Genomic DNA, 27,455 nt, shown 5'->3' on the forward strand with positions numbered 1-27,455 from the left:
GGGTAAAAAATGAGTCACCAGTTACCAAGATGGTTGAGTTTTTCCAAAGAGAAGGGTGCCAGTCTATTTTGGTCACAGACAATGGAGTTCAACTCACAAGTGGAGAAATTGAATTCTCAGGCATTGCAACAAACAACTTCATTATATGAACCATGCAAAAATGGTCAAGTGGAGATTCAACCGTGTGTTGAAAGGATATGTGATACAGGTACATCATCAGGGAGGTGATTAGAAAAATGTTTTGAGGGAATGGATATGGTTGTACTGTATAACACTTCACACCATTACTGAGATTAGTCCGTTCAATTTGTTGAGAGATCCAGCTTCTAGCTTATGCCCCTGGTGGTTTAAGGGGAAGAGTGCAAGAGAAATGTGGGTTGAAGGACTTTGAGGAAAAAGTTAAGACAGCAACAAAGCAAGTCTAAGGAGTGGTATGGTGCCAAGTGGAAGGCAACATGAGATTAAGGTTGGAGATTGGGTGAGTACTGAAACCTGGGTTTATAAAATAAAGACTTGTCCAGATTTGTTAAGTCTATGAAGGGGTTTACTAATTGTGCACTAAGGAAAGTAGGGAAGGTGAAAAGAGTTGCAAAATGTACTGGTTTGAATGAGAGGCGATAAGGAGACTGGGTGAGGACAACGGTTTTCTGCTGAAGTCTGACAAAGGGGATACATCATAGTTACTGTTGTGAAAGTAGTAATGAGTGCCTTGAAATCAACTGACAATGTGGAAGGGTTTGCTTACTCTGCAGCTTCTAAAGTCAAGGGCACACGGCAGGCACCTGGTAAATCTGCTGAATTTGTCAACTAGGAAATGTAATTTTGTTTACTCTATAATGTCCCTCTAGTTCTATTTTTTCCTCCCTCTTGCTTGTGTATATAAATCGGTTTCGTTTTTTTTATCTCATTGTAAATGTTGTTGTTTGGGAGGAGTTCTGTTGTATTTCGGCATACATTTGCCCACATTACCTCCAGTTGCCAGTTTTGTAGTGCATTCTGGATTCCACAGTAATCTTGGAACACTGTTGCAGTACAGTTGGATCTGGAGCCGTCCTGCCTAGAGGATTCTTTGCCCTGATGCTGTATATAAGCACTTATTTTAAAACTGGCTTTATCTTTGCAACAAACCACACCAAAAAAGCCACTAGGCCATACAAGGGATGGCTGAATGTACAACATGTGAACCCACAACAGATTCAAGATGCAAACAAAAAAAAAAAAAAAAAAAAAACACATTCCCTTCTTAAAGGTAAAGTAAAATGAACAGTACTGACCAAATTGAAGCACCTCTATGTAAAATTCTGCACCATCTGGCAGGCAATGAAAAGATAAAGGCCTTAGGTGGCCTTAGAAGGCTTCCTGCTCAACAACCAGCGAGTTGAGGATAACAGCACTTACAACAGACCTGGATAAGCTGTCATGTCTTCTGTATTGCGGAGGGGGGTTGGGAACATTGCTAAGAGTCTTGTGGTCTTCGACACACTACTCCCATGTGGTCAGACTAAAGTCCTATCACATAAACGTGATCTGTTGAAATTCAAACTTGCCTAAAACCTCAAGATGGTCTCAGAACAGGGTTTCAAATTCAGACTGACTTCCAAATGGAAACTGTAAGCCCAATAGGACCAACTGCTGTTGCTTATTGTAGCCCAGAGATGCAGCTGAATACAGTTGGGCCAGGATAAAGGTTTTTTTTGTGGTTGCAAAGGGCAGCTCTACACACAAGTGGAACACATCTTCAAATATCTGAGCCACCAAAATGCAGTGGCTGTGATTAGGCTAAAAAGCACTGAGCTGCAATGGAGGAGCGTACGGGATGTGAGATTTGGGAAAATGAGAGCTTGGAGGGGGAAAAAGGCCTCAGATTTGAGGCAAACCACACAAAAAAATAAGACTGACTGCAGGAGAAAGGAGGGAGAGAAGAAAAAGATCTGACAAAATCTTAACAGTAATGGTTGGGCTGGCAATGACCAATGGTTATGAAAAGAGCAATGGCCAGGTAGCCTTGCACATGGCTGATGTGGAGCAGGGTAAAAGACTGTTCAGAAAAAGAGGGATTTGCAGGCAAAAATCCTTCGCCAGACGACGTTCTAGATTGAGCAGTCAACACTAACATGACTTCAGATACATTTAAAATACAAAAACTGCTTTCGCTTAGCACAGCCTCGACACTTGAATGAAACATGCGGTTCCAAACAAATCACTTAGTTTGTAATTAATAAATTTCAACATGGACTGTGTAATTTACAAATGCAACTCATTTGTTGATTTGCATGATCTTGCATTCTCCAAGCGCCCATCACATCCCACCCACCCTCAATATTCATGCAAGTCTCAGATGTTTGAGGTAGCTCTGCACTACCCAAATACCTCTATATGTACTTGCATAGAATAGCAAATGCATTAAACCACAATTACCATGACTTCCTAGTTTAAAAAACAGAAAATTAGCTTGGATAAAGTATATAAGAAAAATCCAATCTCCATCAAAATTAGCAAAAAACAATTTAGGACGCATACTTGGAGGTTACTTAAGACATCAGGTAAGTGTTTAAATATCAAAGAGGATTTAAGTGCATGCCATACTTGCAATGCAAAACAATTTTTGGGAAGCCTATGCAGCAACTCCCTACCACTTATGGGGAAAATACCTTTCATCCATACATGCTCGATTCTTGTAAGGAGGCACACCTGAACTGGAACACGTGTTATAACCCAAAAAATGTACAGAAGATAAACTGGTTAAGCTCACCTGTTTGCCTCGATAATGGGAAACAGGAAAGACATCTGCGGCTCACAAATCAGTCTAACACTACAAACCAAAATCTGAACAGGTCTGATGCTCAACAGATTTATCACGTTTATTATGGACAAGTGATTAATGGTGGAGAGGCCACGCCCATTTCCTCATTGGCTTAACAAGAAACTGAAGATAAATGTTTCATACACATTTTACAATTTTTCCTTCCTCTCAAATTTCATTTCCTTGTAAACAAAACAAAGTTTGCTGCATTTTTTTTTACCGCTGTTCGCCATCAAATCAAAAAAGAAGAAATCCAGACTTAATTTGTAACCAGCACTAGAAGAGAAAGAAAAGGGTTTTGAGGACTACCTACGGAGCAACAGAATCACTGGAAAAAGGAGTCTGACAGGGAAAGGGAGTGCCACAAGGGATTTAAAAGGAATGGGAGAATACCTTTGAACCAAACACACAAGGTTAGGAGAGAAAAAAAAAAATCTTGAACGCCACAGAAACCAACCCAGCCGGGTCACATCCAAGTCACCATGCTTTTCTTCCACCACTCGAGATTAGAGAAGGGTTTAAAAAAAAATATATAATAATAATAATTCCACCCCCGACAACGGTCTTCAATTTCAGCGTTGATGGCGGTTGTCCAAATCAATGCTTGTGGTCCAAGTGCAAATGTCGAAAAAAAATGTTGGGAAGAATAGAGGGTAGGAGTTAAAACAAAATGAGGCATCTGCCAGATGTGGCTATTAAAATCCAAAAACAGTAAAAAGACACGGAACGTAAGCTTGTCAATGGTTCATAAATCACAACCAAAAGTCGAAAAGGGAACACCTTTCTATCATGACGAGTTTTATCCTTTCAGTCCAATGTCTCTTGCAAAGTTCGATTTGTGTGTTTTTTTTAAGTCTGTTTTAACTGCGAGTTTTTAATAAGGTCTTTCAGTTCTGTTTTAACTGAGTTTTTAATAAGGTCTTTCAGTTCATGAAATTAAGCAGAAAGAAGAACGTGTCCTATTTCTTCCGCGGGTAACCGATTCATTGAGGCTTCCCGGGGTGTCAAGAAGAGGCAGTTGCTGCAGCAAGCAGTTTTGCTTTTTTTCATTTGGACACTGCCTCAGCGCTTCTGCAAAAGGAACACAAGTTGACACTTAGTACATAGCATCTGCAACTTAATGCAAATCTCATCCAAAACAATCGATCGGGTAAAGTGCATAAAATAGAGCATGCTAAAAATTTCAATACCATCCTCGAATTTTTAACAGGCTATCTAAATAAAATAATGGGACCCTAGAACTGATGCTTTTATAAAACTAGTTCCACGCAGGGTGCAGGGAATTTTAAAACTGAAAACTAGGGTAGCAAAGTGCGGCAAGTCAACTGTTAAGACCGGCACTGTAAAGGAAAAGGATTTGACAACCACATACTTTTTTAAACCCACTCTCATTTCTGGTGATATTTACACTCAAAGAATTTGTACACATTAACTTAGCGGGTTAAGCAATTCCAGAATACTACCCAGGTAAAGTACCACTGCCAGTAAAAGGGCCAGCAAGATTCTTATTTACATAGGCAGCATAAGATTAAAAAAAGGGACTACCATATTAATCTGCAAGTGTGGGCTCCGCTTTACACATTTGCTTCGACAAGCGATAGTTGAGAGCCCAATCTTACAACACGGAGGCCGTAGCAGGACCACCCTTTAGCATTTCTTTACATACTGGCCAGGGCTATACTTTAAGTATACTAAGAAAAACAAGCATTTGAAAAGTAACCATCTTGCATTACATGGAGTTAGCTATTAGCATTGTAAACTCCGCACCGGACTTTACTTACCACATTTAAAAAAAAAAAAAAAGTGTAAAACGGCGCGATCACGCTGCGAAATAAAGAGAAAGTAGTCCAGAAACCATACGGAAAACAGAGCCTTGTATGTTTCAGTAGTTTACCGGTGCTCTTGAGGAGTGCTAAACACTGGAAAAAGGCATGACGTTCACAAATAAAATCAAGCGTATTTTTAAAGGGAAGCCCACGTGCCAATGAAAGTGACTGACTAACATGGGCATAGTTAAAATCCCCCAATGAGAGATTAGAAGAAGGTCGTAGCGATTTGTGCTCACCCCTAAAAATATAGGCTAAAGTTAGTATTTAATGCCAACGTAAGAACTTTCTTGAAACAGTATAGTCAGGAAATTCAGCCTACCACCCCAAGAGCGCCAAACTACGTATCTGGTATAAACAAGACATGCACCATAGTAGGAACTTCAACCTACCTTACTGATTTTTCTTAAGCGCTCTAATTCTTTAACACCTAGAAGGAGAAAAAAAAAACATAATTAGTGCATAGTGCTAAAATTCCACATTAGTCTGAGTTTTAACCCCTCAAATATAAATCGTAATGTAAAACAGAATTCATATAATTATTTTATGCCTGGGCCAAAACCTTATCCCTTTCGAAATCATTCAACTAGGAGATTAAAACTTCTCCGACTTGTCAACACAGTATCACACTCTGGGCATTAAGTGCTGCATAAATGCGGGGATACAACACGAGTGAGGGGTAATCAAGGGCAGAACAGACAAAACCAACCAAGATAGCCAAACCTGCAATCTGAAAGAGTTTACCGATCTGAAAATGCCACTGAAAGGTATTCGAACCACAAGGGCCTCTGGTCAGAGCCATTTTTAAATTAAATCACGGATTTCAAATCAGATTTTGTAGACTCAAATGCAATGCATCTTAAATCTGTAGTTTCACCGTTTAGATCCAAGCTGAAGGCGAGGTAGTTATCAGTATCAATTAGGGAAAACAAAACTATGCAGTATACAGCAGTGGTTCTTAACAAGTTTATTATTGGAACCCAACTGAATTATTAATGAAATCCAGAGGCTCCAAGAGGAATTTCTGGAAACCAGGGACTTCAATCTAAAGCATTTATGATAATTTTGAGCCACAAAACTATACATAATAGAAATACAGGCATTCATAAAGTACAAACAAAATATATTTAATTTACAAGTAAATATTTTAAAAACATAAAGACCAAAAAAAAAAAAACTTTAAGTGGGAAGATTGGAACTTGTCTATATTCAGTTGAGGCCACTCATTATCCATACAGTATTCTGTTTGATGCACTACTCATGATTCAATCCGACGATACTAAATTTGTATCCTCCAAATTCCTTTACATATACAGAATGTTTTACATTTTTATTAGTAATTTTTGCTTCATTTATAAAAGTTTAGTAATCTGGTAAAAAGTAATTTCCTAAGCAGCTGCGGACTCAAGAGTAAGCTTCACAGACCACAGGTATAGAACCACTGGCATTTGGCATAAGACAAAACATACGCTGAAGCCAGCCAGATTCAAGAACCTCAAAAGGAAACATTCACAGCACTTATTTCAGGGCCCTGCTACCATTGGCGTTTTTTCTTTTCTGTGAATTAATGGTAAAATAAGAACCGATTTGCTTGCTCACAAAGTGCTTTTTCATGCATAATGGTATAGTTACCAGTGGAGAAAGGCAGAGGGGTCCTTCGCATGGTTCTATATCTTATAGCTGCTTCATTCTGTTATCTTTATTAGAGTAGGACTAAGGTAGAAGACGAAAGCTCAAACCCACACTGAAAATAATTAATATTTCGAACAAATCAGAAATAACCAAGAGAGTAATTGGTAAAACTGATCTAATCTTTATTAATAGCGTTTCAAAACATCCAATTTCAGACATGCTTATTCTACGTATATTAATGGTATTCTGTGCGCAGACAGATTGACACAAACTTCCAATCTGTAGATCAAAGCGGAGGTCAGCTATTAGCATTAACTCGCTGAACTCTTTCGAGCGCATTTTCAGTATTGGAACAGTTCTTCTATTATCAGATCTTAGCCCTGAAACAAGTCTTCCCGTTCACGGGATGCATTAAATACACTGAATTAATGACTATCAAAACAAGATTTCTAATTAAACAATTCTGATACGAGATCGCAAAATATGAGTGAGCACATGTCCAATAGTTATGGGGCGAATAGACTAATTTTAACAGAAACAAGAGGACTTCACACCAAGAGACGCAAAGTAAGCAGAACTACGCATTAAAGTCATGCGCAGTCAGGCTAGAAACTGTCATACGCAGAAGCGGCATTTCTGAACACCACTCGGAAACTGCGAGCAGTACACCAAACAACCAGGACTGAAATGGACACCAATTTGCATTCAGTTTGCATATATTCCTTGGTATTCACCAGTAATTTACAATCTCCCACTCTATTTCCATTTCAGATGTGTGGGGGAACAAATGCAAAAACAAGCGCTGTATTTGCAGTTCCAAAAATAGCATTTGTGAAGCAATTTGCACGCCGGCAAATGCTACGAAATGTGGATACTTAGCCTTATCAAAGGACCTGACAAATGTAAAAAAAAAAAAAAGAAAAAAAGAAAAAAAAAAAAAGGAGGCAAAGGACTAGAATAGAACAAATGCTTTAAGAAAGAGTTCCAGCTAAGGCACATACCAAAACAGAAAATCTATGGCATCCCAAAGAAACAAATTAAAAGCCCAAAAGCAAAAAGGGCTGAGGAATACTAAATGTAGCCGGCTGGGATTCAAGGCAGTGATGCAACTTCGAACAAAGACCTGTGCATATGTATATAAAGTGGTGAATAAAGAAACCCTGGTTAATAGGGAGCCAACGAGTAAGCACAAAAGGGTCTTGCATGACGTGAGCAATCCGCACGCTTACTGTCCAACGGGCACCATGAATGGGTGCTTGTGAAAGGCAGGTGTGCATGAAGTAACCTGCTAACAGTGCCCTCACTAAAAGGGAAAACTGTATGGCTTGGAGGGTAGCCACTACGAGGGAACACTGATCCCGTTGCTTTGTACTCCGATTCGTACCTACTAATTTGATTACAACTACTGCTGCCAGACTTTCATACCCTCTTGTTTCCGGATTGCTGGGTTTCAGCACTAGTGCACAACGGCATACCGCAATTGATTCATTTATTTGGAACACTGAAGTGACATAAGGGCGGGGGGACTTGATACTTGCAGGGTGCAGTGCCTATGATTCAGTTGGGCTGACACAAGTGGTGTACCCATGATCTTCGATTGAGACAACTGTGCGCACCGGACAATAGGGAGGACCCAATAACAAGGACCACTGCAGACATATTGGTAGAGGGAGATACAACAGCTTCAGCTGATGGTGGGTAGGTGGCTGCAGATTAACTTGACATCTAGCAACCATACGTTCCAGAGACTCAATAGAAAGCAAAACTGACTCCCTGGAGGTGGACATTGGATGGTTAAGGTATGATCGGAGGAAGACGTCTGATCTAACGGCAAAAGGTCAGAAGTATGGTGGTGGGACCTGCCCCAGAGTATCTTAAGCAAGAACAGCTGCTGCAGAGAGTCCAACTGTTGGAAAGCAGGGTAGATAATGGTCGAGCTAGGCTCATCAGCGTAACTGAACTACCTGAAAAGACGGAAGGAAATTCAACTGTCAACCTTTGAGGACTGGCTTCAGGAGATGGTCACCAGCGGGCCCTTCAAATTGTATGCTCTCAAACGGGCACAGAGTGCCAGTGCAACTGTAAGGCATGGCGCCCAGCCACTGCTTATAGTACTGAGACTGCTATACCAACGAGACGGGCTACCGTCTCCAACAAGCCAGGTCAGCTGCGCCTTTCACAGTACATAATGCAAAGGTGTCCATATACCCAGACTATACACCGCCAGTTCAGTCCCAGTGCACGTTGCTCATGGTCGTGAAGAAGCATTTAAGAGCACTAAGCATGCAATTTACTGTTATTTCCGTCAACCCAGAGGGTACAGGTGAACGGGGAAGGCATCAATTTTCATCGATTCCTGCTGCTGAATGGTTCCTGGATTGAAAGCTATGAGGTTGGAGATCGGGAGATCAAGGGCTTCACTAACCCACCCGCATGTAAGAATGCCACATAAGAGCAGGGAGGAGGTACCCTAACAAAATGACTTCTTGCACAGCCGACAATAGACTACGAGCCTAGGTCTGCTGCCACAGGCACTGTACTACTATTATTTGAGCACTGGTGTTGCTAGGTCGGAAGATATCCCATTCAAAAGAGGAGTGTTGCGGCTGTGGGGCAGCCAGGGGCTTGCTGGGTTGTCAGTGGCTACACATCCTTTTCTACCCATAACACTTGCTCGCAAACTTACATGGCAGATGCCGAAAGTGATGCAAAAGTTTATTTTCCTATTGCTAGTATGGACAGTGTACATAGCCATTGCAGTCCTGGGGTGGAACATCACAAAGAATTGTATTTATCATCTTCGCTAAAGGGTTCTTGATCGTTCCAAGTTTGTTTGGGGGGGGTTGTAGATGTGCAAGAAACTCCTTTCTATTGGCTTGAGGGTCAAGCGCACAAAAAAAACCAAAAAAAAAAAAAAAAAAAATTTATTTACTACACCACCTACTCCGCATCTGCCTCTGGTGTGTTGATCTGCGTGAGGCTGGACACCCCCTTCCAGCCACTGTCAATCGTAACTGACCCTGAAAAGCAAAATATAGAATATCTCGATGTGAACTGGACAGTTCACACTTCCCTTAATACATCAAGGATGGCAAAGGCCTTTGGAAGGCACAATGAGAGATCGTGGACAGCCGGAAAGTGCTGGGAGGAGGGGGGGGGGGGGGGGGGGGGGATACATTATTCCAGTTTGCATGCCCTGCAAGCTGGACTGGACAAACTCTCCTGCTGCCCCCAAAGCAGACAAAGGTCGCACAAGTTGAATACTTGGCCATGATTTACTCTGACCATAGCCCATTGCTTTCGATGGCACAGTGGAGCCCCTCTGAAGTGCTTTTCCAAACCTGGAAGCATAATGTAGCTTTGGGAAAGCCACTTTTAAGGTTTTACTGGAAAGGTAAATCAATATTTACCTTACTGACAACACGAGCAGAGCTTTCTCCACAGCAGTGGAGTGAGACATTTAAGATTAACAGGATATTGCATTGCTGCCAGGGTGAGAGCAGTTTTACGTAGACATTACTACAGGATCAGTTTCTAAACACCACTGAGAGGGAGGCAATAGGGGGAAGCTGGCCATGGGAGCCACTCACAAAAGAAAGTGGGATTGGGGGTAGGGGCATGATGTCACTGGTTGACAGGCTAAAGGAATAGGGCCTATACCACTAAAGTTGGTTGGAGCTACACAGAGGTCCTGCACATTCACAGAGGGACCGCCCATCTATTCCCAAACTGAGATAAATGCATCTTTCAAGATGTACAAGGACATGCTTTATGCAGCCAGGGACTCCAACACTGCACAGAAATGAGATGACTGTCATGCGTGCCATACCTTCCAAGGTCGCGCAGACGGCTTTGGAATCTGGAATAACTAAGGAGGTAAAGGTGGCCATCAAGGAACAGATGAGGTAGTTGCTCAAAGCTTGAAATGTACGCAGCATATATAGGCACACTGGCCCCCAAATTGGTGATCTTCAATGAGTCTACAAATGCAGGATCGCTGCCTCAGTGAAGTAATTTAAAAAAATAAAAATGAACGAAGATCCAAAGTAGCCTCATATTGGCCTTTTAATACTCAAATGTGATTATAAAACCCTAAGCAAAATCTTATTGAACCAACTACTCCCTAGGGTGACAGATATTGTTCACCTCCACCAAATGGGTTGATCACCCAGCGCAATGACCATGCCAAACATGATTCATACAGGTACTATATGAACCATTGATTGTTCGTTACTCAGCTTTAATGTTATCCATCAACATTGAAAAAGCATTCAATTTCCTTCTGTCAGACTTCTACTCTGCAATGTTAGACAGGGGTCTGGGCCAAGGCTTCTTGGGGTGGATCAAACTATTAAACACAAATCTTCTGGCTGTAGTCAGAAAGGATCCCATTATGGCAAAGTCTTGTACAGTATGCAAGGATCTCTGTATTATTGGCAGTAGATCCACTGGCCCTCATGATTGGACAGGGCTGGTATTACCAGAGGATACAGATCAAGAGAAGTTTAACATTTCATCTATGGATGAGTTTGGCGGACTCTCTGGCCTGATAGGATAAAGCCTGAGGTTAATCAACAAGGGAGTCAAATGAAATGGACAGCCCATATGTACTTGGCATCATAAAGTTGGAACCCACTGGGTGTCCGGGGTATAATAGTTTTGAAGGAAACCTGCTGGAAGGGACCAACACGGCAGCCCTGGACTCTCAATCTATTGCTTTCTGAAACATTGCCGTTCTGTGGAAAACAGCCTTGTTGAAAGGATTATGCTGCTTCGACTTCTATTTATTTGCTTTTCTTCCCATACAGATCCAAGATCAGAGTTTTGAGAAATGGTTGGCAGGATAGTGAGAGTGGGGCACAAAGAAGCAGAACAGCACTAGCAAAACAGGCTCCCCACTGACTAGGTGGGCCTAGCAGTCCCAGGCTGCAAGCGATTTCATTTAGCAGTTCAATTACAATAGACATGCAGCCAGTTGGGATACAGCAGTCACAAACAATCCTGGTGCCCTTCTGTCAAATGTTGCTTAATCCCTTTCAGAAGAAGTCACTTAAAAATAAAGGCATCTTGATCCAGACACTACATTTTTGTCTTGACATGTAGTTAGAGAACACACCCACAGCTGCCTTGCACTAAACAAACAGCCCTAACATCGGACGACTTGGTCACACCAGGGGAGGGGATTGCACAAATGGGTTGAAAATACCCCTACAGTAGTGGCAGTCTATCTGCAGGGGCAGTAACAGGTATCCAGAGCATTAATGAGGAATAGGACTTACCATAGGGACATTTTCTTCTACATGGCGTCTTAATGGGAACACTAGAGGTGGTGGAAAAGGGGCACAGGAGCCTCCCAAATATGTATCTACAAAACATTTATGTCCGTGACAGTAGGATGTTAGTGATTACACTCCTTTACGGCTCACTAATGAGAGCTGCGTAGGGAGACCTACTTGTACTGTAAATGGGTGACATATGGGAGTGCAAATTACGGACACCGAATGAACCACTACACTGAAGCACTCATAAAAAGGTCTCTAAAAACAAAATATTTAAACCGATACAATATCACTAGCTGTATCTGGTATACATAACCCGTAAGCGAATCAATCACGTTCTCCGATGTGCCTAGGTGTGCAATGGCATGTGCAAACTTCAGTTTGGCGTTGCTCAAAGAGTTTCTTGGGGCAGGGGACAAACGGCTGTTACAAGAACCTTCGAGTGTGGCATTCCCTTACCACAGATGATATGCTTTTGGGCTATTTCCCTAGATAATAAGCCACCTCTGACAAGCAAACTTAGATTTGGCAGTGGTGTTAGACCTAATCGGCAAATAACCATAATCTGAAAAAGCCAGCCTGGCCAAGAGCTGCGAAAGTGGAGGAGAGCACTCACAAAATGGTCCAAATGTGAAAGCGCAATCCTTAAATAGAAAATGAGACTGCATAATATTCCTACTGCACAAGCTGGGAGTACGTTGTGGGCCCTGCCCGGTATTGGACCGAGACAGCCAGCTGCAGGTTCCACAGAAAGCTGAAGCTTTCTACCGACTGCTTAACAATGCCCCACGCCTCTCCCCTTACCACCACAACATATGCTAGACATGATACCGAATTACACGACAAACACGCATTGCGACCAGCCCTCAGTTTCCTTTTCGAGTTAACCACAGGCAAGAGGCAGTAAGCAGCTTTCTAAAGGCAGAATGTCTACACTTTGCAACAAAGAAAAACACCGTTTCAATCTGATCTGAATTCATTAATTACTAAGCAATACTGATAACCAAGCGGACAGGAAATAGAACACTTACGGAAATCATCGCATTGCTATGGTTTTTAAATTAGTTAAAATAAAATTGGTTTGAAACAAGAATTAGGCATGAAAGAAAATTATTACTGAAATGCAGTAGACAATCATCCATTCTTTCAAGCTGGCTTCCCAGAGCTCAAAGGGAATACAGTGTTAAAGTGAACAGACCCATAAGTTATTATTGAAACCACTGGAGAGCAACACTAACCACACTGTTACTGTTACTCTCACAGGACAATTCACATACTCCATTGACCAAGCGCTGCAGCGGACGTGCATTATAGGCTCGAAGAGTCTGCATGATTTTTTTTCTACAAAAGACAGTCAATGGGTTGTTTTAAGGCATGTCAGACAACTAAGAACGTTTAAGTAGAAAAAGGCTAGACAAAATTGTCTTGGGATGTCTCCTGTCTTAATGTTGCAGGTTAAATAAGGTCAATTAAGCACTAAAGTATGCATAAAAACCTTGACATTCAGAATAAGGTTAGGATGGTCTCTTAAAAAGCAACATGCTAGGAGTCCCTAGTTTTGTTATTAAACTGGAAATTAGGTTACTTTAATACTTTGGCAGCAGAAATGAAAAGCCTGCCCTCAGCGAAAAGGAAAATGCATCAAATTACACAATGAATTTCAATTTTACAAGCCTTGGTATACACATACTGTAAGAAACTGGATCACTTCGAGCGGGTGACTATCCACCCCAAAGAACCACCACAATCCTCGGGTGAACTCAGTCACTATATAAACTTGAGCCCAACCCTGGCTCTATGGTAAAGAGTAAGCAGGCTTAATTTAGAGTAACATGTAAGGTATTTTTAACCCCTTAAATGCGGGCGACCGCCACTGGCCGACGCCCGCACTACCTCCCTGGTGCGGGTCACGACCAGTGTCCGACACCAGGGAGGGTGTTAATAAATCCTCGGGTGCGTTGCACCCGAGGATTTTTTTTTTCTTGTTTTTTTTTAACCTTCCCCCGGGAGACACGGAAGCTTCCGTGTCTCCCCCCGCCCCTTTGTGAGGTCAGCGCGCCGCGAGGTGCGCTGACGTTTCAAAGGTGTTGTCCCCATCAAAGCAGGAAGCAACCTTGCGTCCGCTTCCTGCTTCGATGGGGAAAACGGCCTTTCCCACGTTTGGGAAGGCCTCGTAAGAAAGGGGAGACTCTCCCCTTTCTTACGAGGCCTTCTGAAACAGGTTTCCTGCCCACCCCGATCGCAGCACAGCACACCACTAGACGCCAGGGATTTCACTTTGGGGGGGCGGCCCCCTCGGAAAACGGCATGTGTAGCTGCAGATACACATGCTGTGCAGAGACTAGTAAGCAGTTATCTCCCCAAAAGCGGTGGTTCAGCCTGTAGGAGTTGAAGTTGTTTGAAATAATGTTCGTAGTACAGCTTGACCTACTGTGGCTTGTTGTGCCGTTAACACATCTACACAGTAGTGTTTGGTAAATGTATGAGGCATAGACCATGTTGCTGCCTTACATATTTCGTTCATTGGAATATTTCCTAGAAAGGCCATGGTAGCACCTTTTTTTCCTGGTTGAGTGTGCCTTTGGTGTAATAGGCAGCTCTCTCTTTGCTTTAAGATAGCAGGTTTGAATACACTTAACTATCCATCTAGCAATGCCTTGTTTAGAAATTGGATTCCCTGTATGAGGTTTTTGGAAAGCAATAAATAGTTGTTTTGTTTTTCGAATTAGTTTTGTTCTGTCAATGTAGTACATTAGTGCTCTTTTGATGTCTAATGGATGCAGTGCTCTTTCAGCTACAGAATCTGGCTGTGGGAAGAACACAGGTAATTCTACCGTTTGATTCAAGTGGAACGGTGAGATCACTTTTGGTAAAAATTTGGGATTTGTCCGTAGAACTACTTTATGCTTGTGTATTTGAAGAAATGGTTCTTGTATGGTAAATGCTTGAATTTCACTCACTCTTCTTAGAGATGTGATGGCAATCAAAAATGCAACTTTCCATGTTAAATATTTCATTTCACAAGAGTGCATGGGCTCAAAAGGTGGACTCATGAGTCGTGTTAAGACAATGTTGAGGTTCCATGAAGGAACTGGTGGTGTTCGTGGTGGTATAATTCTCTTTAGGCCTTCCATAAATGCTTTTATGACTGGTATCCTAAATAATGAAGTTGAGTGCGTAATTTGCAGGTAGGCTGAAATTGCGGTCAGATGTATCTTTATTGAAGAGAAAGCTAGCTTTGACTTTTGCAATTGTAGTAAGCATCCTACTATCTCTTTGGCAGATGCGTGTAAGGGTTGAATTTGATTATTATGGCTGTAATAAACAAATCTTTTCCACTTATTTGCATAGCAGTGTCTAGTGGTAGGTTTCCTAGCTTGTCTTATGACCCCCATACATTGTGTGAGGTCTAAGTGTCCGAATTCTAGGATTTCAGGAGCCAAACTGCTAGATTCAGCGATGCTGGATTTGGATGTCTGATCTGTTTGTGTTGTGTTAACAGATCTGGTCTGTTTGGTAGTTTGACATGAGGTACTACTGAGAGGTCTAGTAGTGTTGTGTACCAAGGTTGTCTTGCCCATGTCGGTGCTATTATTATGAGTTTGAGTTTGTTTTGACTCAATTTGTTTACTAGATAAGGAAGGAGTGGGAGAGGGGGAAAAGCGTAAGCAAATATCCCTGACCAGCTCATCCACAACGCATTGCCCTGAGACTGATCTTGTGGGTACCTGGATGCGAAGTTTTGGCATTTTGAGTTTTCTTTTGTTGCAAATAGATCTATTTGTGGTGTTCCCCACATTTGGAAGTAAGTGTTTAGTATTAGGGGGTGAATCTCCCATTCGTGGATCTGTTGGTGATCCCAAGAGAGATTGTCTGCTACCTGGTTCTGAATTCCTGGAATAAATTGTGCTATTAGGCGAATGTGGTTGTGAATCGCCCAATGCCATATTTTCTGTGTTAGGAGACGCAACTGTGTCGAGTGTGTGCCTCCCTGTTTGTTTAGGTAATACACTGTTGTCATGTTGTCGTCTGTTTTGACAAGAATGTGCTTGTGTCTTATTATGGGTTGAAATGCTTTGAGCGCTAGAAATACCGCTAACAGTTCTAAGTGATTTATGTGAAACTGTTTTTGCCGTATGTCCCATTGTCCTTGGATGCTGTGTTGATTGAGGTGTGCTCCCCACCCTATCATGGAAGCATCTGTGGTTATTACGTATTGTGCCACTGGGTCTTGGAAAGGCCGCCCTTGGTTTCAATTTATACTGTTCCACCATTGAAGCGAGATGTATGTTTGGCGGTCTATCAACACCAGATCCAGAAGCTGACCCTGTGCTTGTGACCATTGTGATACTAGGCACTGTTGTAAGGGCTGCATGTGCAACCTTGCGTTTGGGACAATGGCTATGCATGAAGACATCATGCCTAGTAGTTTCATCACCAGTTTGACTTGTATCCTTTGATTTGGATACATGGTCTGTATCACATTGTGAAATGTGTGAACTCTTTGTGGACTTGGAGTGGCAATCCCTTTTGCTGTGTTTGACACGGCAGAAGGTGTGACTGTGTAATTAATTGAGAAACCTAGTTTGTGGAGGATTTCTATGACATATTTTGTGTGTTGTGAACACCGTCTTAGCGTGTTGTTTTTGATTAACCAATCGTCTAGGTACGGGAACACATGTATTTGCTGCCTTCTGATATGTGCAGCTACTACTGCTAGGCATTTTGTAAAAACTCTTGGTGCAGTTGTTATTCCGAATGGCAACACTTTGAATTGGTAATGTATCCCTTGGAATACAAACCTTAGGTACTTTCTGTGTGAAGGATGTATTGGTATATGGAAATATGCATCCTTTAGGTCTAGTGTTGTCATGTAGTCTTGTTTGACCAGTGGGATTACGTCTTGTAAAGTAACCACGTGAAAGTGATCTGATTTGATGTAGATATTTAATGTTCTGAGATCTAGTATAGGTCTCAGACTCTTGTCTTTTTTGGGTATCAGAAAGTACAGGGAGTAAACTCCTGTGTTTATTTGTTGTTTTGGTACTAACTCTATTGCTTCTTATTGTAGCAATACCTGAACTTCTAGTCCTAGAAGATCTATATGTTGTTTTGACAGTGTGTTTTCGGTGGGATGTTTGGAGGGAATTTGAGAAATTCTATGCAATAACCATGCTGGATAATTGCTAAGACCCAAGTGTCTGTTATTTCCTCCCAATGTTTGTAAAACATGGTTAGTCTCCCCCCCACAGGTGTGTTGGGGATTTGTGACCTTGAAGTCACTGCTTGTTTGGAGGAGTTTTGGGACTTTGGAACTTTCCTCTATTCCTTTGAAATAGTCCCCCTCTATATTGTCCCCGAAAACCTCCCCGCTGATACTGGTTCTGGTAAGTGGGCTTTGTTTGTGAGGTTGTGGCTTCTGTGGTTTGCCCTCGAAACCCCCCTCGAAATTGTGTCTTTCGAAAAGTGCCTCTGCTCTGTGGGGAGTAGAGTGCGCCCATGGCTTTGGCCGTGTCAGTGTCTAAGTTTTTCGATCGCAGTGTCCACCTCCGGCCCAAACAACTGCTGTCCGTTGAATGGCCTATTCAGCACAGCTTGCTGTATCTCTGGTTTAAATCCTGATGTACGCAGCCATGCATGTCTCCTTATTGTTACAGCTGTGTTGACAGTTCTAGCAGCTGTGTCTGCAGCATCCATTGCTGACCGTATCTGATTATTGGAGATACCCTGTCCTACTACTTGCTGCGCTCTTTTTTGGAGCTCCTTGGGTAAATGTTCAATAAGGTGTTGCATCTCATCCCAATGGGCCCTATCATATCTGGCTAGCAAAGCTTGCGAATTTGCAATACGCCACTGGTTTGCTGCCTGTGCCGCCACCCTTTTGCCTGCAGCATCGAATTTTCGACTTTCTTTATCTGGAGGCGGTGCATCTCCTGAAGTATGAGAGTTGGCTCTTTTGCGCGCTGCTCCCACTACAACAGTCTGGTGTTAGCTGTTGTGTAATGTACACTGGGTCTGTTGGTGGCGGTTTATATTTTTTTATCTACTCTTGGAGTAATGGCTCGCCCTTTAACAGGCTCCTCAAACACTTGTTTGGAGTGTTTTAGCATTCCGGGTAGCATAGGAAGACTGATATTGGCTGTGAATGGACGACAGTGTATTAAAAAGAGTCGTCTTCAATGGGCTCTGAATGAAGGCTGACATTATGAAATGCAGCTGCTCTTGACACCACCTGTGCATAGCCTGTACTATCCTCTGGTGGCGATGGTTTAGCTGGATAGCATTCTGGACTATTATTGGACACTGGTGCGTCATAAAGGTCCCATGCGTCAGGGTCATCTTCTCATTCCTGTATGAGTTGGGGATTGCATCATTGGTGGAGTGGCTACTGGTGATGGTTGCGGAGAGTGATGTGGGGATGGTGGCGGTGTTACTTGTTTAGCCACCTTTGCGTGTGGCTGTTTGTCTTGGAAGGCAAGCTTGCGTTTCATTTTGACTGGAGGAAGAGTGCTGATCTTCCCTGTATCTTTTTGAATAAAGAGCCGTCTGTGTGTGATCTGGCTCTATTGCCTGTAATTCCTGTCCAAATCTATGTGTCTTCATTTGTGTGGACAGTCCTTGTTCCTCAGTGTAGGAACTTGTTTTCGGTTCCGAGGCCGGATATTACGGTACCGAAACCTTTTCAGCGACTTTTTTCGGCTCGGACAAAACCTTTTATTACTTTCGGCGTCGTGCTCTCTGTGCCGACCCGTTTTGGTTCCGCTGTCTCGGTGCCGAGTCTTTTCTGAGCCACTATCTCGGGCCAGAGATTGCTGTGTGCTGGTATCTCGACCGGAGTCGGATGACTTCGACACCAGCTCGCCCTTTTTCGGTGCCGATGAACGGTCACCTACTTTTCGGGTTAAGCCATGCCCTGTTGGCGGTGGTGTCCCCTGGGCTTTAGTGCTTCTCGTGAGTTCTTGGTTTCGACGTCTTACTCACGGTTTTTGGCGTTTCCTCGGGATCAATCTCCTCAGAGTCCGACTCCTGGGTGGAGAATGTTTCTTCCTCCTCCTCGAAACGCTCTTGTCCTGTCGGCGCCGACGCCATTTGCAGTCTTCTTGCTCTTCGGTCCCCGAGTGTCTTCCTGGACCGAAACGCTCGACAGGCCTCACAAGTATCCTCCTTGTGTTCTGGTGACAAACACAAGTTACAGACCAGATGTTGATCTGTATATGGATACTTGTTATGGCATTTTGGACAGAAGCGGAATGGGGTCCGTTCCATCAGCCTTGAAGAGACACGTGGCCGGGCCGACCAGGCCCCGACGGGGATGGAAGAAAACCCCGAAGGGCCACCGGAGCTCTTCTTAATTCGGTGTCGATCTGTTGTAACTAACCTGATACCGAACGCAAACAATACAGATGATTTTTCCGAGATTCTAACTAACTTTCCGACCCGAAACACGGAGCAAAAAGGAACACGTCCGAACCCGATGGCGGCAAAAAAACAATCTAAGATGGAGTCGACACCCATGCGCAATGGAGTCGAAATGGGAGGAGTCCCTCGGTCTCGTGACTCGAAAAAAAGACTTCTTCGAAGAAAAACAACTTGTAACACTCCAAGCCCAACACCAGATGGCACAGCATGTGTATCTGCAGCTACACATGCCATCGAATATATATATATATATATATATATATATATATATATATATATATATATATATATATATATATGTAGATCTATATATATCAATCAAAGATTTATAAAGCGCGCTACTCAAGGCACTGGAGTCGTGGGGTGGGGGGGGGGGGGGGGGGAGAAGGGGCTGGGAGGTTCACTGTTCGAAAAGCCAGGTTTTGAGGCCCTTCCTGAAAAGAAGTAGGTTTTGGGTCTTGTGAAGGTGGGTTGTGAGGGCGTTCCAGGTTTTGGGTGCAAGGTAGGAGAAGGATCTGCCCCTGGTGGTGGTGTGTTTGATGCGGGGGACAGAGGCGAGAGAGGTCAGCTGAGTGGACATTTCGTGTGGGGGTGTGGAAGGTGACTCTCCTTGAGGTAGGCAGGGCCTGTGTTGTGGAGTGATGTGTGCGAGGATGAGGATCTTGAAGGTGATCCTTTTGTCAGTGGGGAGCCAGTGGAGGGATTTGAGGTGTGGAGAGATGTGTTCGTGTCGGGGGAGGTCGAGGATGAGTCGTGCTCCTGAGTTCTGGATGCGCGTAGTTTGCGCTTGAGTTTTAGAGTGGTGCCGCCGTAGAGGGCGTTTCCGTAATCAAGCCTGCTGCTGATGAGTGCGTGAGTGACAGTTTTTCTGGTCTCTGTGGGGATCCATTTGAATGTTTTTCAGTATATGGAGTGTGTTGACGCATGAGGAGGTGAGAGCGTTGATTTGTTGGGTCATCGAGAGGGAGGAGTCTAGAATGATGCTGAGGTTGCATGCGTGGTTGGCGGGGGTGGGTGCAGGGCCTAGCGTGGTGGGCCACCATGAGTGGTCCCAGGTGTTTGTGTTGATCAAAGAGGATTATTTAGGTTTTGCTTGAGTTGAGTTTCAGGTGGTTGGCTGTCATATATATCACTTTTGTCAATATGTGTGTGGTTTCCCTGGGGGGAAAAGGGTCCGACTTGTCTAGTGGCAGTTTTAGTGCCATAAAGAAGCGCAGAAGGTTTATATGCCTACTGCAAAGAGCAAATCTGTATTTTATGTAAATAGCCGAGTACATTAGTAAAGTCAGCCATTACCTGCGCTATATACCAATGAAATGTATGTGCGGGGTGGAGGGCGGCTATGGAGAGATGAAGGGCACTTTTGCTGGGTGGTAATGAGGGAATCCGAGGAGGGAGTGGGAGCACCAATAAGGATTGTTGGACTGGGCGCAGGAGGTGCTAAAGACTGTGATGAATGGTATGTGACAAGGTGTTTGAGTGTCTTGAAAGTACGTGCTGATTGAGGGAAGAAGTGCAGGTAAGGTGGCCTCTACTGTTGCACGCATCTCACACACACCATCGATTTTGTGACTATCTACGTAGGCTAGTGTTTTAGAGCAACAGTTTAGCCAATAGCAGAGATGGCATCTTGATGGATGACTGCTGCCTGCACTCGGGTTATAGAGGACCGCTCTGACATAGGATCAGAGACTGAGACATCAGATACTGAGACAGCATCTGAGGGATAGGACAATGGCGCAGACTCTGGGAGTGATTTTTCAGTCAGAGGAGTCCCATTCGATAACTCCTCTTCCAGTACATTATGAGGGAGGTGATGAGGACAGTCCCTGCTGTCCCTTCGCAAGCTGTTAGTGCAACTGGGTAATAATGGGTTAGGCCAACCCAGAGAGCAGGTGAATGCAGCGAGAGAGCGAGATCTCTTGGGAGCTACCCAATTTAGTTCAGCCCCAAATTCCACCACCCAAATCACATTGTGGAGACATCAAAATCATCTATGGCAAAATAAACTGGTTTTGTAAGGCAGGCACTTGTGTTTTTGGTCCTGGATTCGGCGGCCATATAGAGAAACACACTAAACCCAAACATTTCTGGAAACTAGACATTCGGGGGAGTCCACAGAGGTGTGACTTGTGTGGATTCCCCAAAGTTTTCTTACCCAGAAATTTCTGTCACACAAACTACAGGAATATGCTGGGATCCACAAAATTCCTACCACCCAGTGACTCCTCACCTGTCCTGATAAAAACACTACCCCACTTGAGTGCCTACACCTAGTGAATGGATCACCCCAGGGTCAACAGCTGCCTCACGTAAGGACCAACACTGACCGTTGTGTGATCTATGCCTGTCGCGGGCACCAGGCCTAACCACGAAAGTGAGGTATCATATTTATTGGGAGACTTGGGGGAACGCTGGGTGGAAGGAAATTTGTGGCTCCTCTCAGATTCCAGAACTTTGTCACGAAATGTGAGGAAAACGTGTTATTTTAACCACATTGAGGTTTGCAAAGGATTCTGGGTAACAGAACCTGGTCAGAGCCCCATAAGTCACCTCATCTTGGATTCCCCTGGGTTTCTAGTTTTCAAAAATGTGCTGGTTTGCTAGGTCTCCCCAGGTGCCGGCTGAGCCAGAGGCCAAAATCCACAGGTAGGTACTGTTTTCTATGAAAAAATGTGATGTGTCCACGTTGTGTTTTGGGGCATTTCCTGTCGCGGGCGCCAGGCCTACCCACACAAGTAAAGTATCATTTTTATCGGGAGACTTGGGGGAATGCTGCGTGGAAGGAAATTTGTGGCTCCTCTCAGATTCCAGAACTTTCTGCCACAGAAATGTGAGGAACATGTGTTTTTTTAGCCAAATTGAGGATTGCAAAGGATTCTGGGTAACAGAACCTGGTCAGAGCCCCACAAGTCACCCCATCTTGGATTCCCCTATGTCTCTAGTTTTCAAAAATGCACAGGTTTGGTAGGTTTCCCTATGTGCCGGCTGAGCTAGAGGCCAAAATCTACAGGTAGGCACTTTGCAAAAAACAGCTCTGTATTTTGTCAAAAAATGGGATGTGTCCACGTTGTGTTTTGGGGCATTTCTTCCTGTCGCAGGCGCCAGGCCTACCCACACAAGTGAGGTATCATTTTTATCGGGAGACTCGGGGGAACATAGAATAGCAAAACAAGTGTTATTGCCCCTTATCTTTCTCTACATTTTTTCCTTCCAAATATAAGAGTGTGTGTAAAAAAGACGTCTATTTGAGAAATGCCCTGCAATTCACATGCTAGTATGGGCACCTCGGAATTCAGAGAAGTGCAAATAACCACTGCTCCTCAAAACCTTAGCTTGATCCCATTTTGGAAATGCAAAGGCTTTCTTGATACCTCTTTTTCACTCTTCATATTTCAGCAAATGAATTGCTGTATAGAATGAAAACCAACTGCAGGGTGCAGCTCATTTATTGGCTCTGGGTACCTAGGGTTCTTGATGAACCTACAAGCCCTTTATAACCCCGCAACCAGAAGAGTCCAGCAGACACAACGGTATATTGCTTTCAGAAATCTGACATCGCAGGAAAAAGTTAGAGTAAAACAAAGAAAAATGGCCGTTTTCAGCTCAGTTTCAATATTTTTTTTATTTCAGCTGTTATTTTCTGCAGGAAAACCTTGTAGGATCTACACAAAGGACCCCTTGCTGAATTCAGAATTTTGTCTAGTTTTCAGAAATGTTTAGCTTTCCGGGATCCAGCATTGATTTCACACCCATTCCTGTCACTAACTGGAAGGAGGTTGAAAGCACCAAAAATAGTAAAAATGGGGTATGTCCCAGTAAAATGCCAAATTTGTGTTGGAAAATGTGGTTTTCTGATTCAAGTCTGCCCGTTCCTGAAAGGTGGGAAGATAGTGATTTCAGCACCAGAAACCCTTTGTTGATGGCATTTTCAGGGGAAAAAACCACAAGCCTTCTTCGGCAGCCCTTTTTCCCCATTTTTTTTGGAAAAAACGAAATTTTCACTGTATTTTAGCTATTTTCTTGGTCTCCTCCAGGGGAAACCACAAACTCTGGGGACCATTAGAATCCCTAGGATGTTGGAAAAAAAAAAAAAAGGACGCAAATTTGGCGTGGTTAGCTTATGTGGACAAAAAGTTATGAAGCCCTAAGCGCGAACTACCCCAAATAGCCAAAAATGGGCTCAGCACTGGGGGGGAAGGCCCAGCAGCTAAGAGGATAAAGTACCAAAACGGTAATAAAGTCTTCAAAAACAAAAATGCCAAACCAAGTTATGAAAATAGAGTAAAAACAAATTGACAAAAAAAAATCCATAATGGGCTACAAGAGATGAATGTTTAAAATTTGAAATTGCAATAGCACGAAGCAGCTTAAAGTGACAACGGTCACAGTAAACCAGGACCAAGGTGCAATTGGACGCTGATGAAGTACAGGTCAGATACCAATCAGGTTTGTCCTGGTCTAAGATTTTACCTTTCTTCCTTCAAGTCCCCAATCCACCACAGGATTACACTGCTAAAGTCCCCAGTACCTTAGGGGAGGCAAAGACTCAACATGTGTCTAGCAAAGCCCAATCAGTCTTCAGTCCAGGTCCATTTGCCACTGGTCAACTGGCAAGTTACATGAAGTCCTTTTGTAGCTGGGTTGTACCCAAGTAGCTTTAACAGGTCAGTTTTATGACCTCCGGAGTCTACTTCTTTGTACAAGGTACAAGAGAGCATGTCTACTCCTATTCTAGTCTTCGTCAGGTCCAAGAGTGTTCTGAACTAGGTACCTGAGGTGACATTTATATCTGGCACAAGGTACTGGGTGAGAATGACTCATGAGCAAGCTCTAACCAATGGGGTAAAAGTGCCCAGGTTAATCCCTACCAGGTTGAACATTCAGGATTGTGCAAGTCTTTGGCCACAAACTTTGGCTCATTGGGCTGGGGTGTGTATGGAGAGTGCACTATGGGAATCAGTGTCATCCCACATCTAACACTAAAACCCAGTTTTAGGCAGTCTCTGTACCCCCAATAAATCTGGAGACAGAAGTCTGGCAGAACAAAGCATAGTTTTCCAGCAACGAGAGTGGCTACACAAGAATTGTTTTGCCACCGTTCTCACACCTTAAAGGAGCACCCTAAGTTTTATATGTTAAGCCACAGTCCTGTGAAGCATTATTTGACACAAATGTCATAAAGAGGTGCCCTGTGATTGGAGACTGTCTTGCTGGGGTACAAAGGAAGGACCCTCCCTAGTGGTCAGTTAAAATTTGCCTTTGACGGGTAAGACATCTTTGAAGTGTGCTCCAAGTGCTATATGTAAAACCCCCTCAGACTTACCAAGCAGGATTTGCCACTGAAGCAGGATGACAACCATGACAAAAAAGTTGCTCATAGCCCAACTGGCATATTGTCAGGTTCAGAGGGGTTCTCTGCCCATTCAGCTCAGGCTATGGTTTTGCTTTTGGAAGGCATTACACACCTATTCAAATGCCAGTTACTGCCTGAAGTGTAGGATATATACAAATTGGCCTCCAGTGGATTTAGGCAGGGAAAGGGTATCTTAAATAGTTTCCCCTTTATATTTATCAAGAATCTGATCGCCAATAAATTGGAATTTTAACAGCTTAAGAATAGTTTCTAATTTGTTGGGAAACTGCTGAAAATAAACATTAAAATTAACATAACATAGGATTGTTTTTCTATGGAACAGCAAGACTTGCTACACTGAAAATATCCTTTGGGACATCTTACCCTGTAAGGATGTGTTGAACATTAAATTCCTACATGTTCTACTTTTAAATATCAAGCACCGTGCCTAATGAGATGCAAAGCCTATACAGGGGTGGCTTAACATCTTTAAAAAGAAGGTTTAAAACTTCAGCCAGTATATAAATGGTAAGCCTACAGTCATGTTTTCACTGTCACTGTAGTGGACGGGCTAATGGGTGCTGTAGACTACTAGCGACATTTAACTTTTATATACAAGGGACTTGCAGGTACCACACGAGGGACTTGCAGTTAAGTTAAACAGGCCAAATTGAGGTATGCAGATTTCACTATGTTGAAATAGAGCACAGGCACTTAGTCTCTGTTTAGCAGGGATAAAGTGCAGCATTCTACAGCCAGCAAATATAGAAGGTCCAGAAAAAGGTTAAAAAAAATCTGGGGTGACCCTGCAGAAAGGGCAAACTTCTTACAAATACTAAAGCAATGGTTTTTGAGTGGCTGCTTGAAGTCACATGATTGTATTCTAATTTACCGAAGCCATCCAATGTTATGCACTATACTTTTTTTTTTTTTTTTTAAACAGTCAGTTGCATGCACGACAGTGCTTTTACAATTCAAAAGTGACACTAGTGAGCTCAAAAGCATGGTATTTAAAAGTTGAGACTTCAGCTCTGTTTATGACCATAAAAATGCAACTATTAAGACTGTATAAATGAGTATATTCAACATTAAACTGGATACAGAGTACTTCAAATTCTGATTAAACAATTCATCAAGGAAACCAAAAATGCATGTTTGAATCAATTTGAAAGAATTTGGGTAGAAGCATTTCAGGTCCAAAATGGATCTCACTAGCTCATTTCGTAGAAACCGTCAAGACTGCGATGCATTTCTTGAGTCCACCCAGTACCCAGCAAAAGTACTTGTCAAGCAAGTATTACATTGGTTCAGTTCTGTAACATTTGAACCGTGCCTCTTTTCCTTGTCCACCCAGTCATCCCAAACTTCCCACACATTACAACAGTGAATATTAACCACTTTAGGTTAGTGGCCAAATACAACATCCCAATTTTAAATTATTGGAATATCGTTCTAGATTTTAATCTGCAATATGACTAAGAAGTTACATAAGAAATCTATTGAACCAGCTTGTTAGATTGGCGAGTTAAGCAAATGCTTTAGGAAGTACAAAATCAGTCTAGAAAAATATCAAATGTCCTTGGCGAGGCTGCATAAGCAACTTTAAGGCAACTTCTTTTGGATTACTGAAGAAGAAAAGCTCAGGCAATACAATGAGGACCTCCAGGATTATACTGCCACAAAAGCAGCCATAAGTGCAATGGCAAGGTAAAAAAAATCCATAAAGCCTGCCCACTTGACAAAACAGGATAGTGTGCAGACTGCTGAGAACCCACATAGAAGGGCTGTGTCCAGATTAGTAACGTGCATTTCATCCCAGTACCAATATGCCTTATAAATTAATTAATTACCTATTGCCCGAAAGACTACACATCATGGTATTGTTTGAAAATGCTACCTTGGTGGCGGATTCTTGTTTCAAGCTACTAGCACTTTCCGTCCGACTGCAAGGTCGGACAACAAGTTAGTATCTTGGCCAAAGGTACAATCAAATTGAGATTACAACAGCTGGCAATTTCAAATGCAGCTTTTAAAAATGGCAGTGACATAACGGGACAGCACTGAACTACAAAGTATGGCTCATAATGCAACTCCAAAAAAAAGTGGGTTACTACAAATTGTAGACTAAAGTTTCCCGTGCATCACATTTTCAACAAGGACTTTCAAGCATATAAAGTATGCATCAAACATCTTTAGATGAAAAAAAAACATATGTTCCCACTTGGATTTAAGTTCTGGTTCAGAACTTTTGAATCCATAATAGCTCAATTAAATGTAGTGGCAGAAATCATCATTTAGAGGGATATTCACCTGCGGTTACAGAAACATTCACATAGCTTGGAAAAGATGTGTGCCACTGAAGGCGGTGCAGGACCTACTGCCAGACCCCAGTAAAATCTGTACTGTAACCAATAACCTGGGACCCTTAAGATCCACCATGAGTTGTGGCAACTGTGTGAGTCTACAAGACCCATGGTTACATGACAAGGTGAGCGACTGCATCAAATCTCTTGCAGATATCACGTACCTGTGCTACACACTGGTTCTTTCTAGTTCCCGGCCTGGAAATTCAGGGCTCTAGTGGGGGGGAAACAATCTGCTCCTTAGCAAAACTGGTCAATCTACAGAGCACAAAACATCCCCTCAAAACTCCACAATTCACTCCTGGCACAGGACTGAGCATATCACAACTTGGGCTAAAGGATGTTGGTGTACACATTGTCCAGTAACCTGCCTTACAGACAGGAGAAATGCCTTTTAGATGCTTGGCATCTCAAGTCAGACATTAGGAATTCTCCTGGAATAAGACTCTGCAAATATAATGCATAGAATGGAAAGGATGTTTCAGGGTGCAGCTCATCCCACATCTACGAATATGCCGTGAAATAAATAAAAAAAAATAAAAAAAAAAAACTATGCCCCACATTTGAAGAGGAAGCTTTTTCCTAGCCCAAACCATGAAGACAAATGCAAGGCCTAGCAAACAGCCGTGTGCAGACATCGAAGGTAAGCTTCCCAGGATCCACAAAGGAATGAGTAAAGGCTGACAAAATCTTCATAAAATGAAACAGCAATACCAAAGGCAGACAACTTGCAGACATTGCAAGATTGCAACAGTTTTGATAAAGTTTTGCAGCTAG

At 42.9% G+C, this 27,455-nt stretch overlaps 1 protein-coding gene across 1 annotated transcript in view; it reads right to left on the bottom strand.

The window, feature by feature from the left end:
* Positions 1 to 2,837: 2,837 nt before the first annotated feature.
* The window catches only part of YTHDF2 (YTH N6-methyladenosine RNA binding protein F2), a 61,703-nt gene continuing 37,085 nt past the window's right edge, over positions 2,838 to 27,455 (bottom strand). The window contains exons 5-6 of the mRNA XM_069224130.1: positions 5,022 to 5,059; positions 2,838 to 3,874 (exon numbers count right to left, since the gene is read on the bottom strand). Coding sequence (XP_069080231.1) covers positions 5,045 to 5,059 — 15 coding nt within the window. The 3' untranslated portion in view covers positions 2,838 to 3,874; positions 5,022 to 5,044. The remainder of the gene's footprint in view (positions 3,875 to 5,021; positions 5,060 to 27,455) is intronic.

The sequence above is a fragment of the Pleurodeles waltl genome, chromosome 3_1 (assembly GCF_031143425.1).
Source record: "Pleurodeles waltl isolate 20211129_DDA chromosome 3_1, aPleWal1.hap1.20221129, whole genome shotgun sequence".
NCBI lineage: Eukaryota > Metazoa > Chordata > Amphibia > Caudata > Salamandridae > Pleurodeles > Pleurodeles waltl.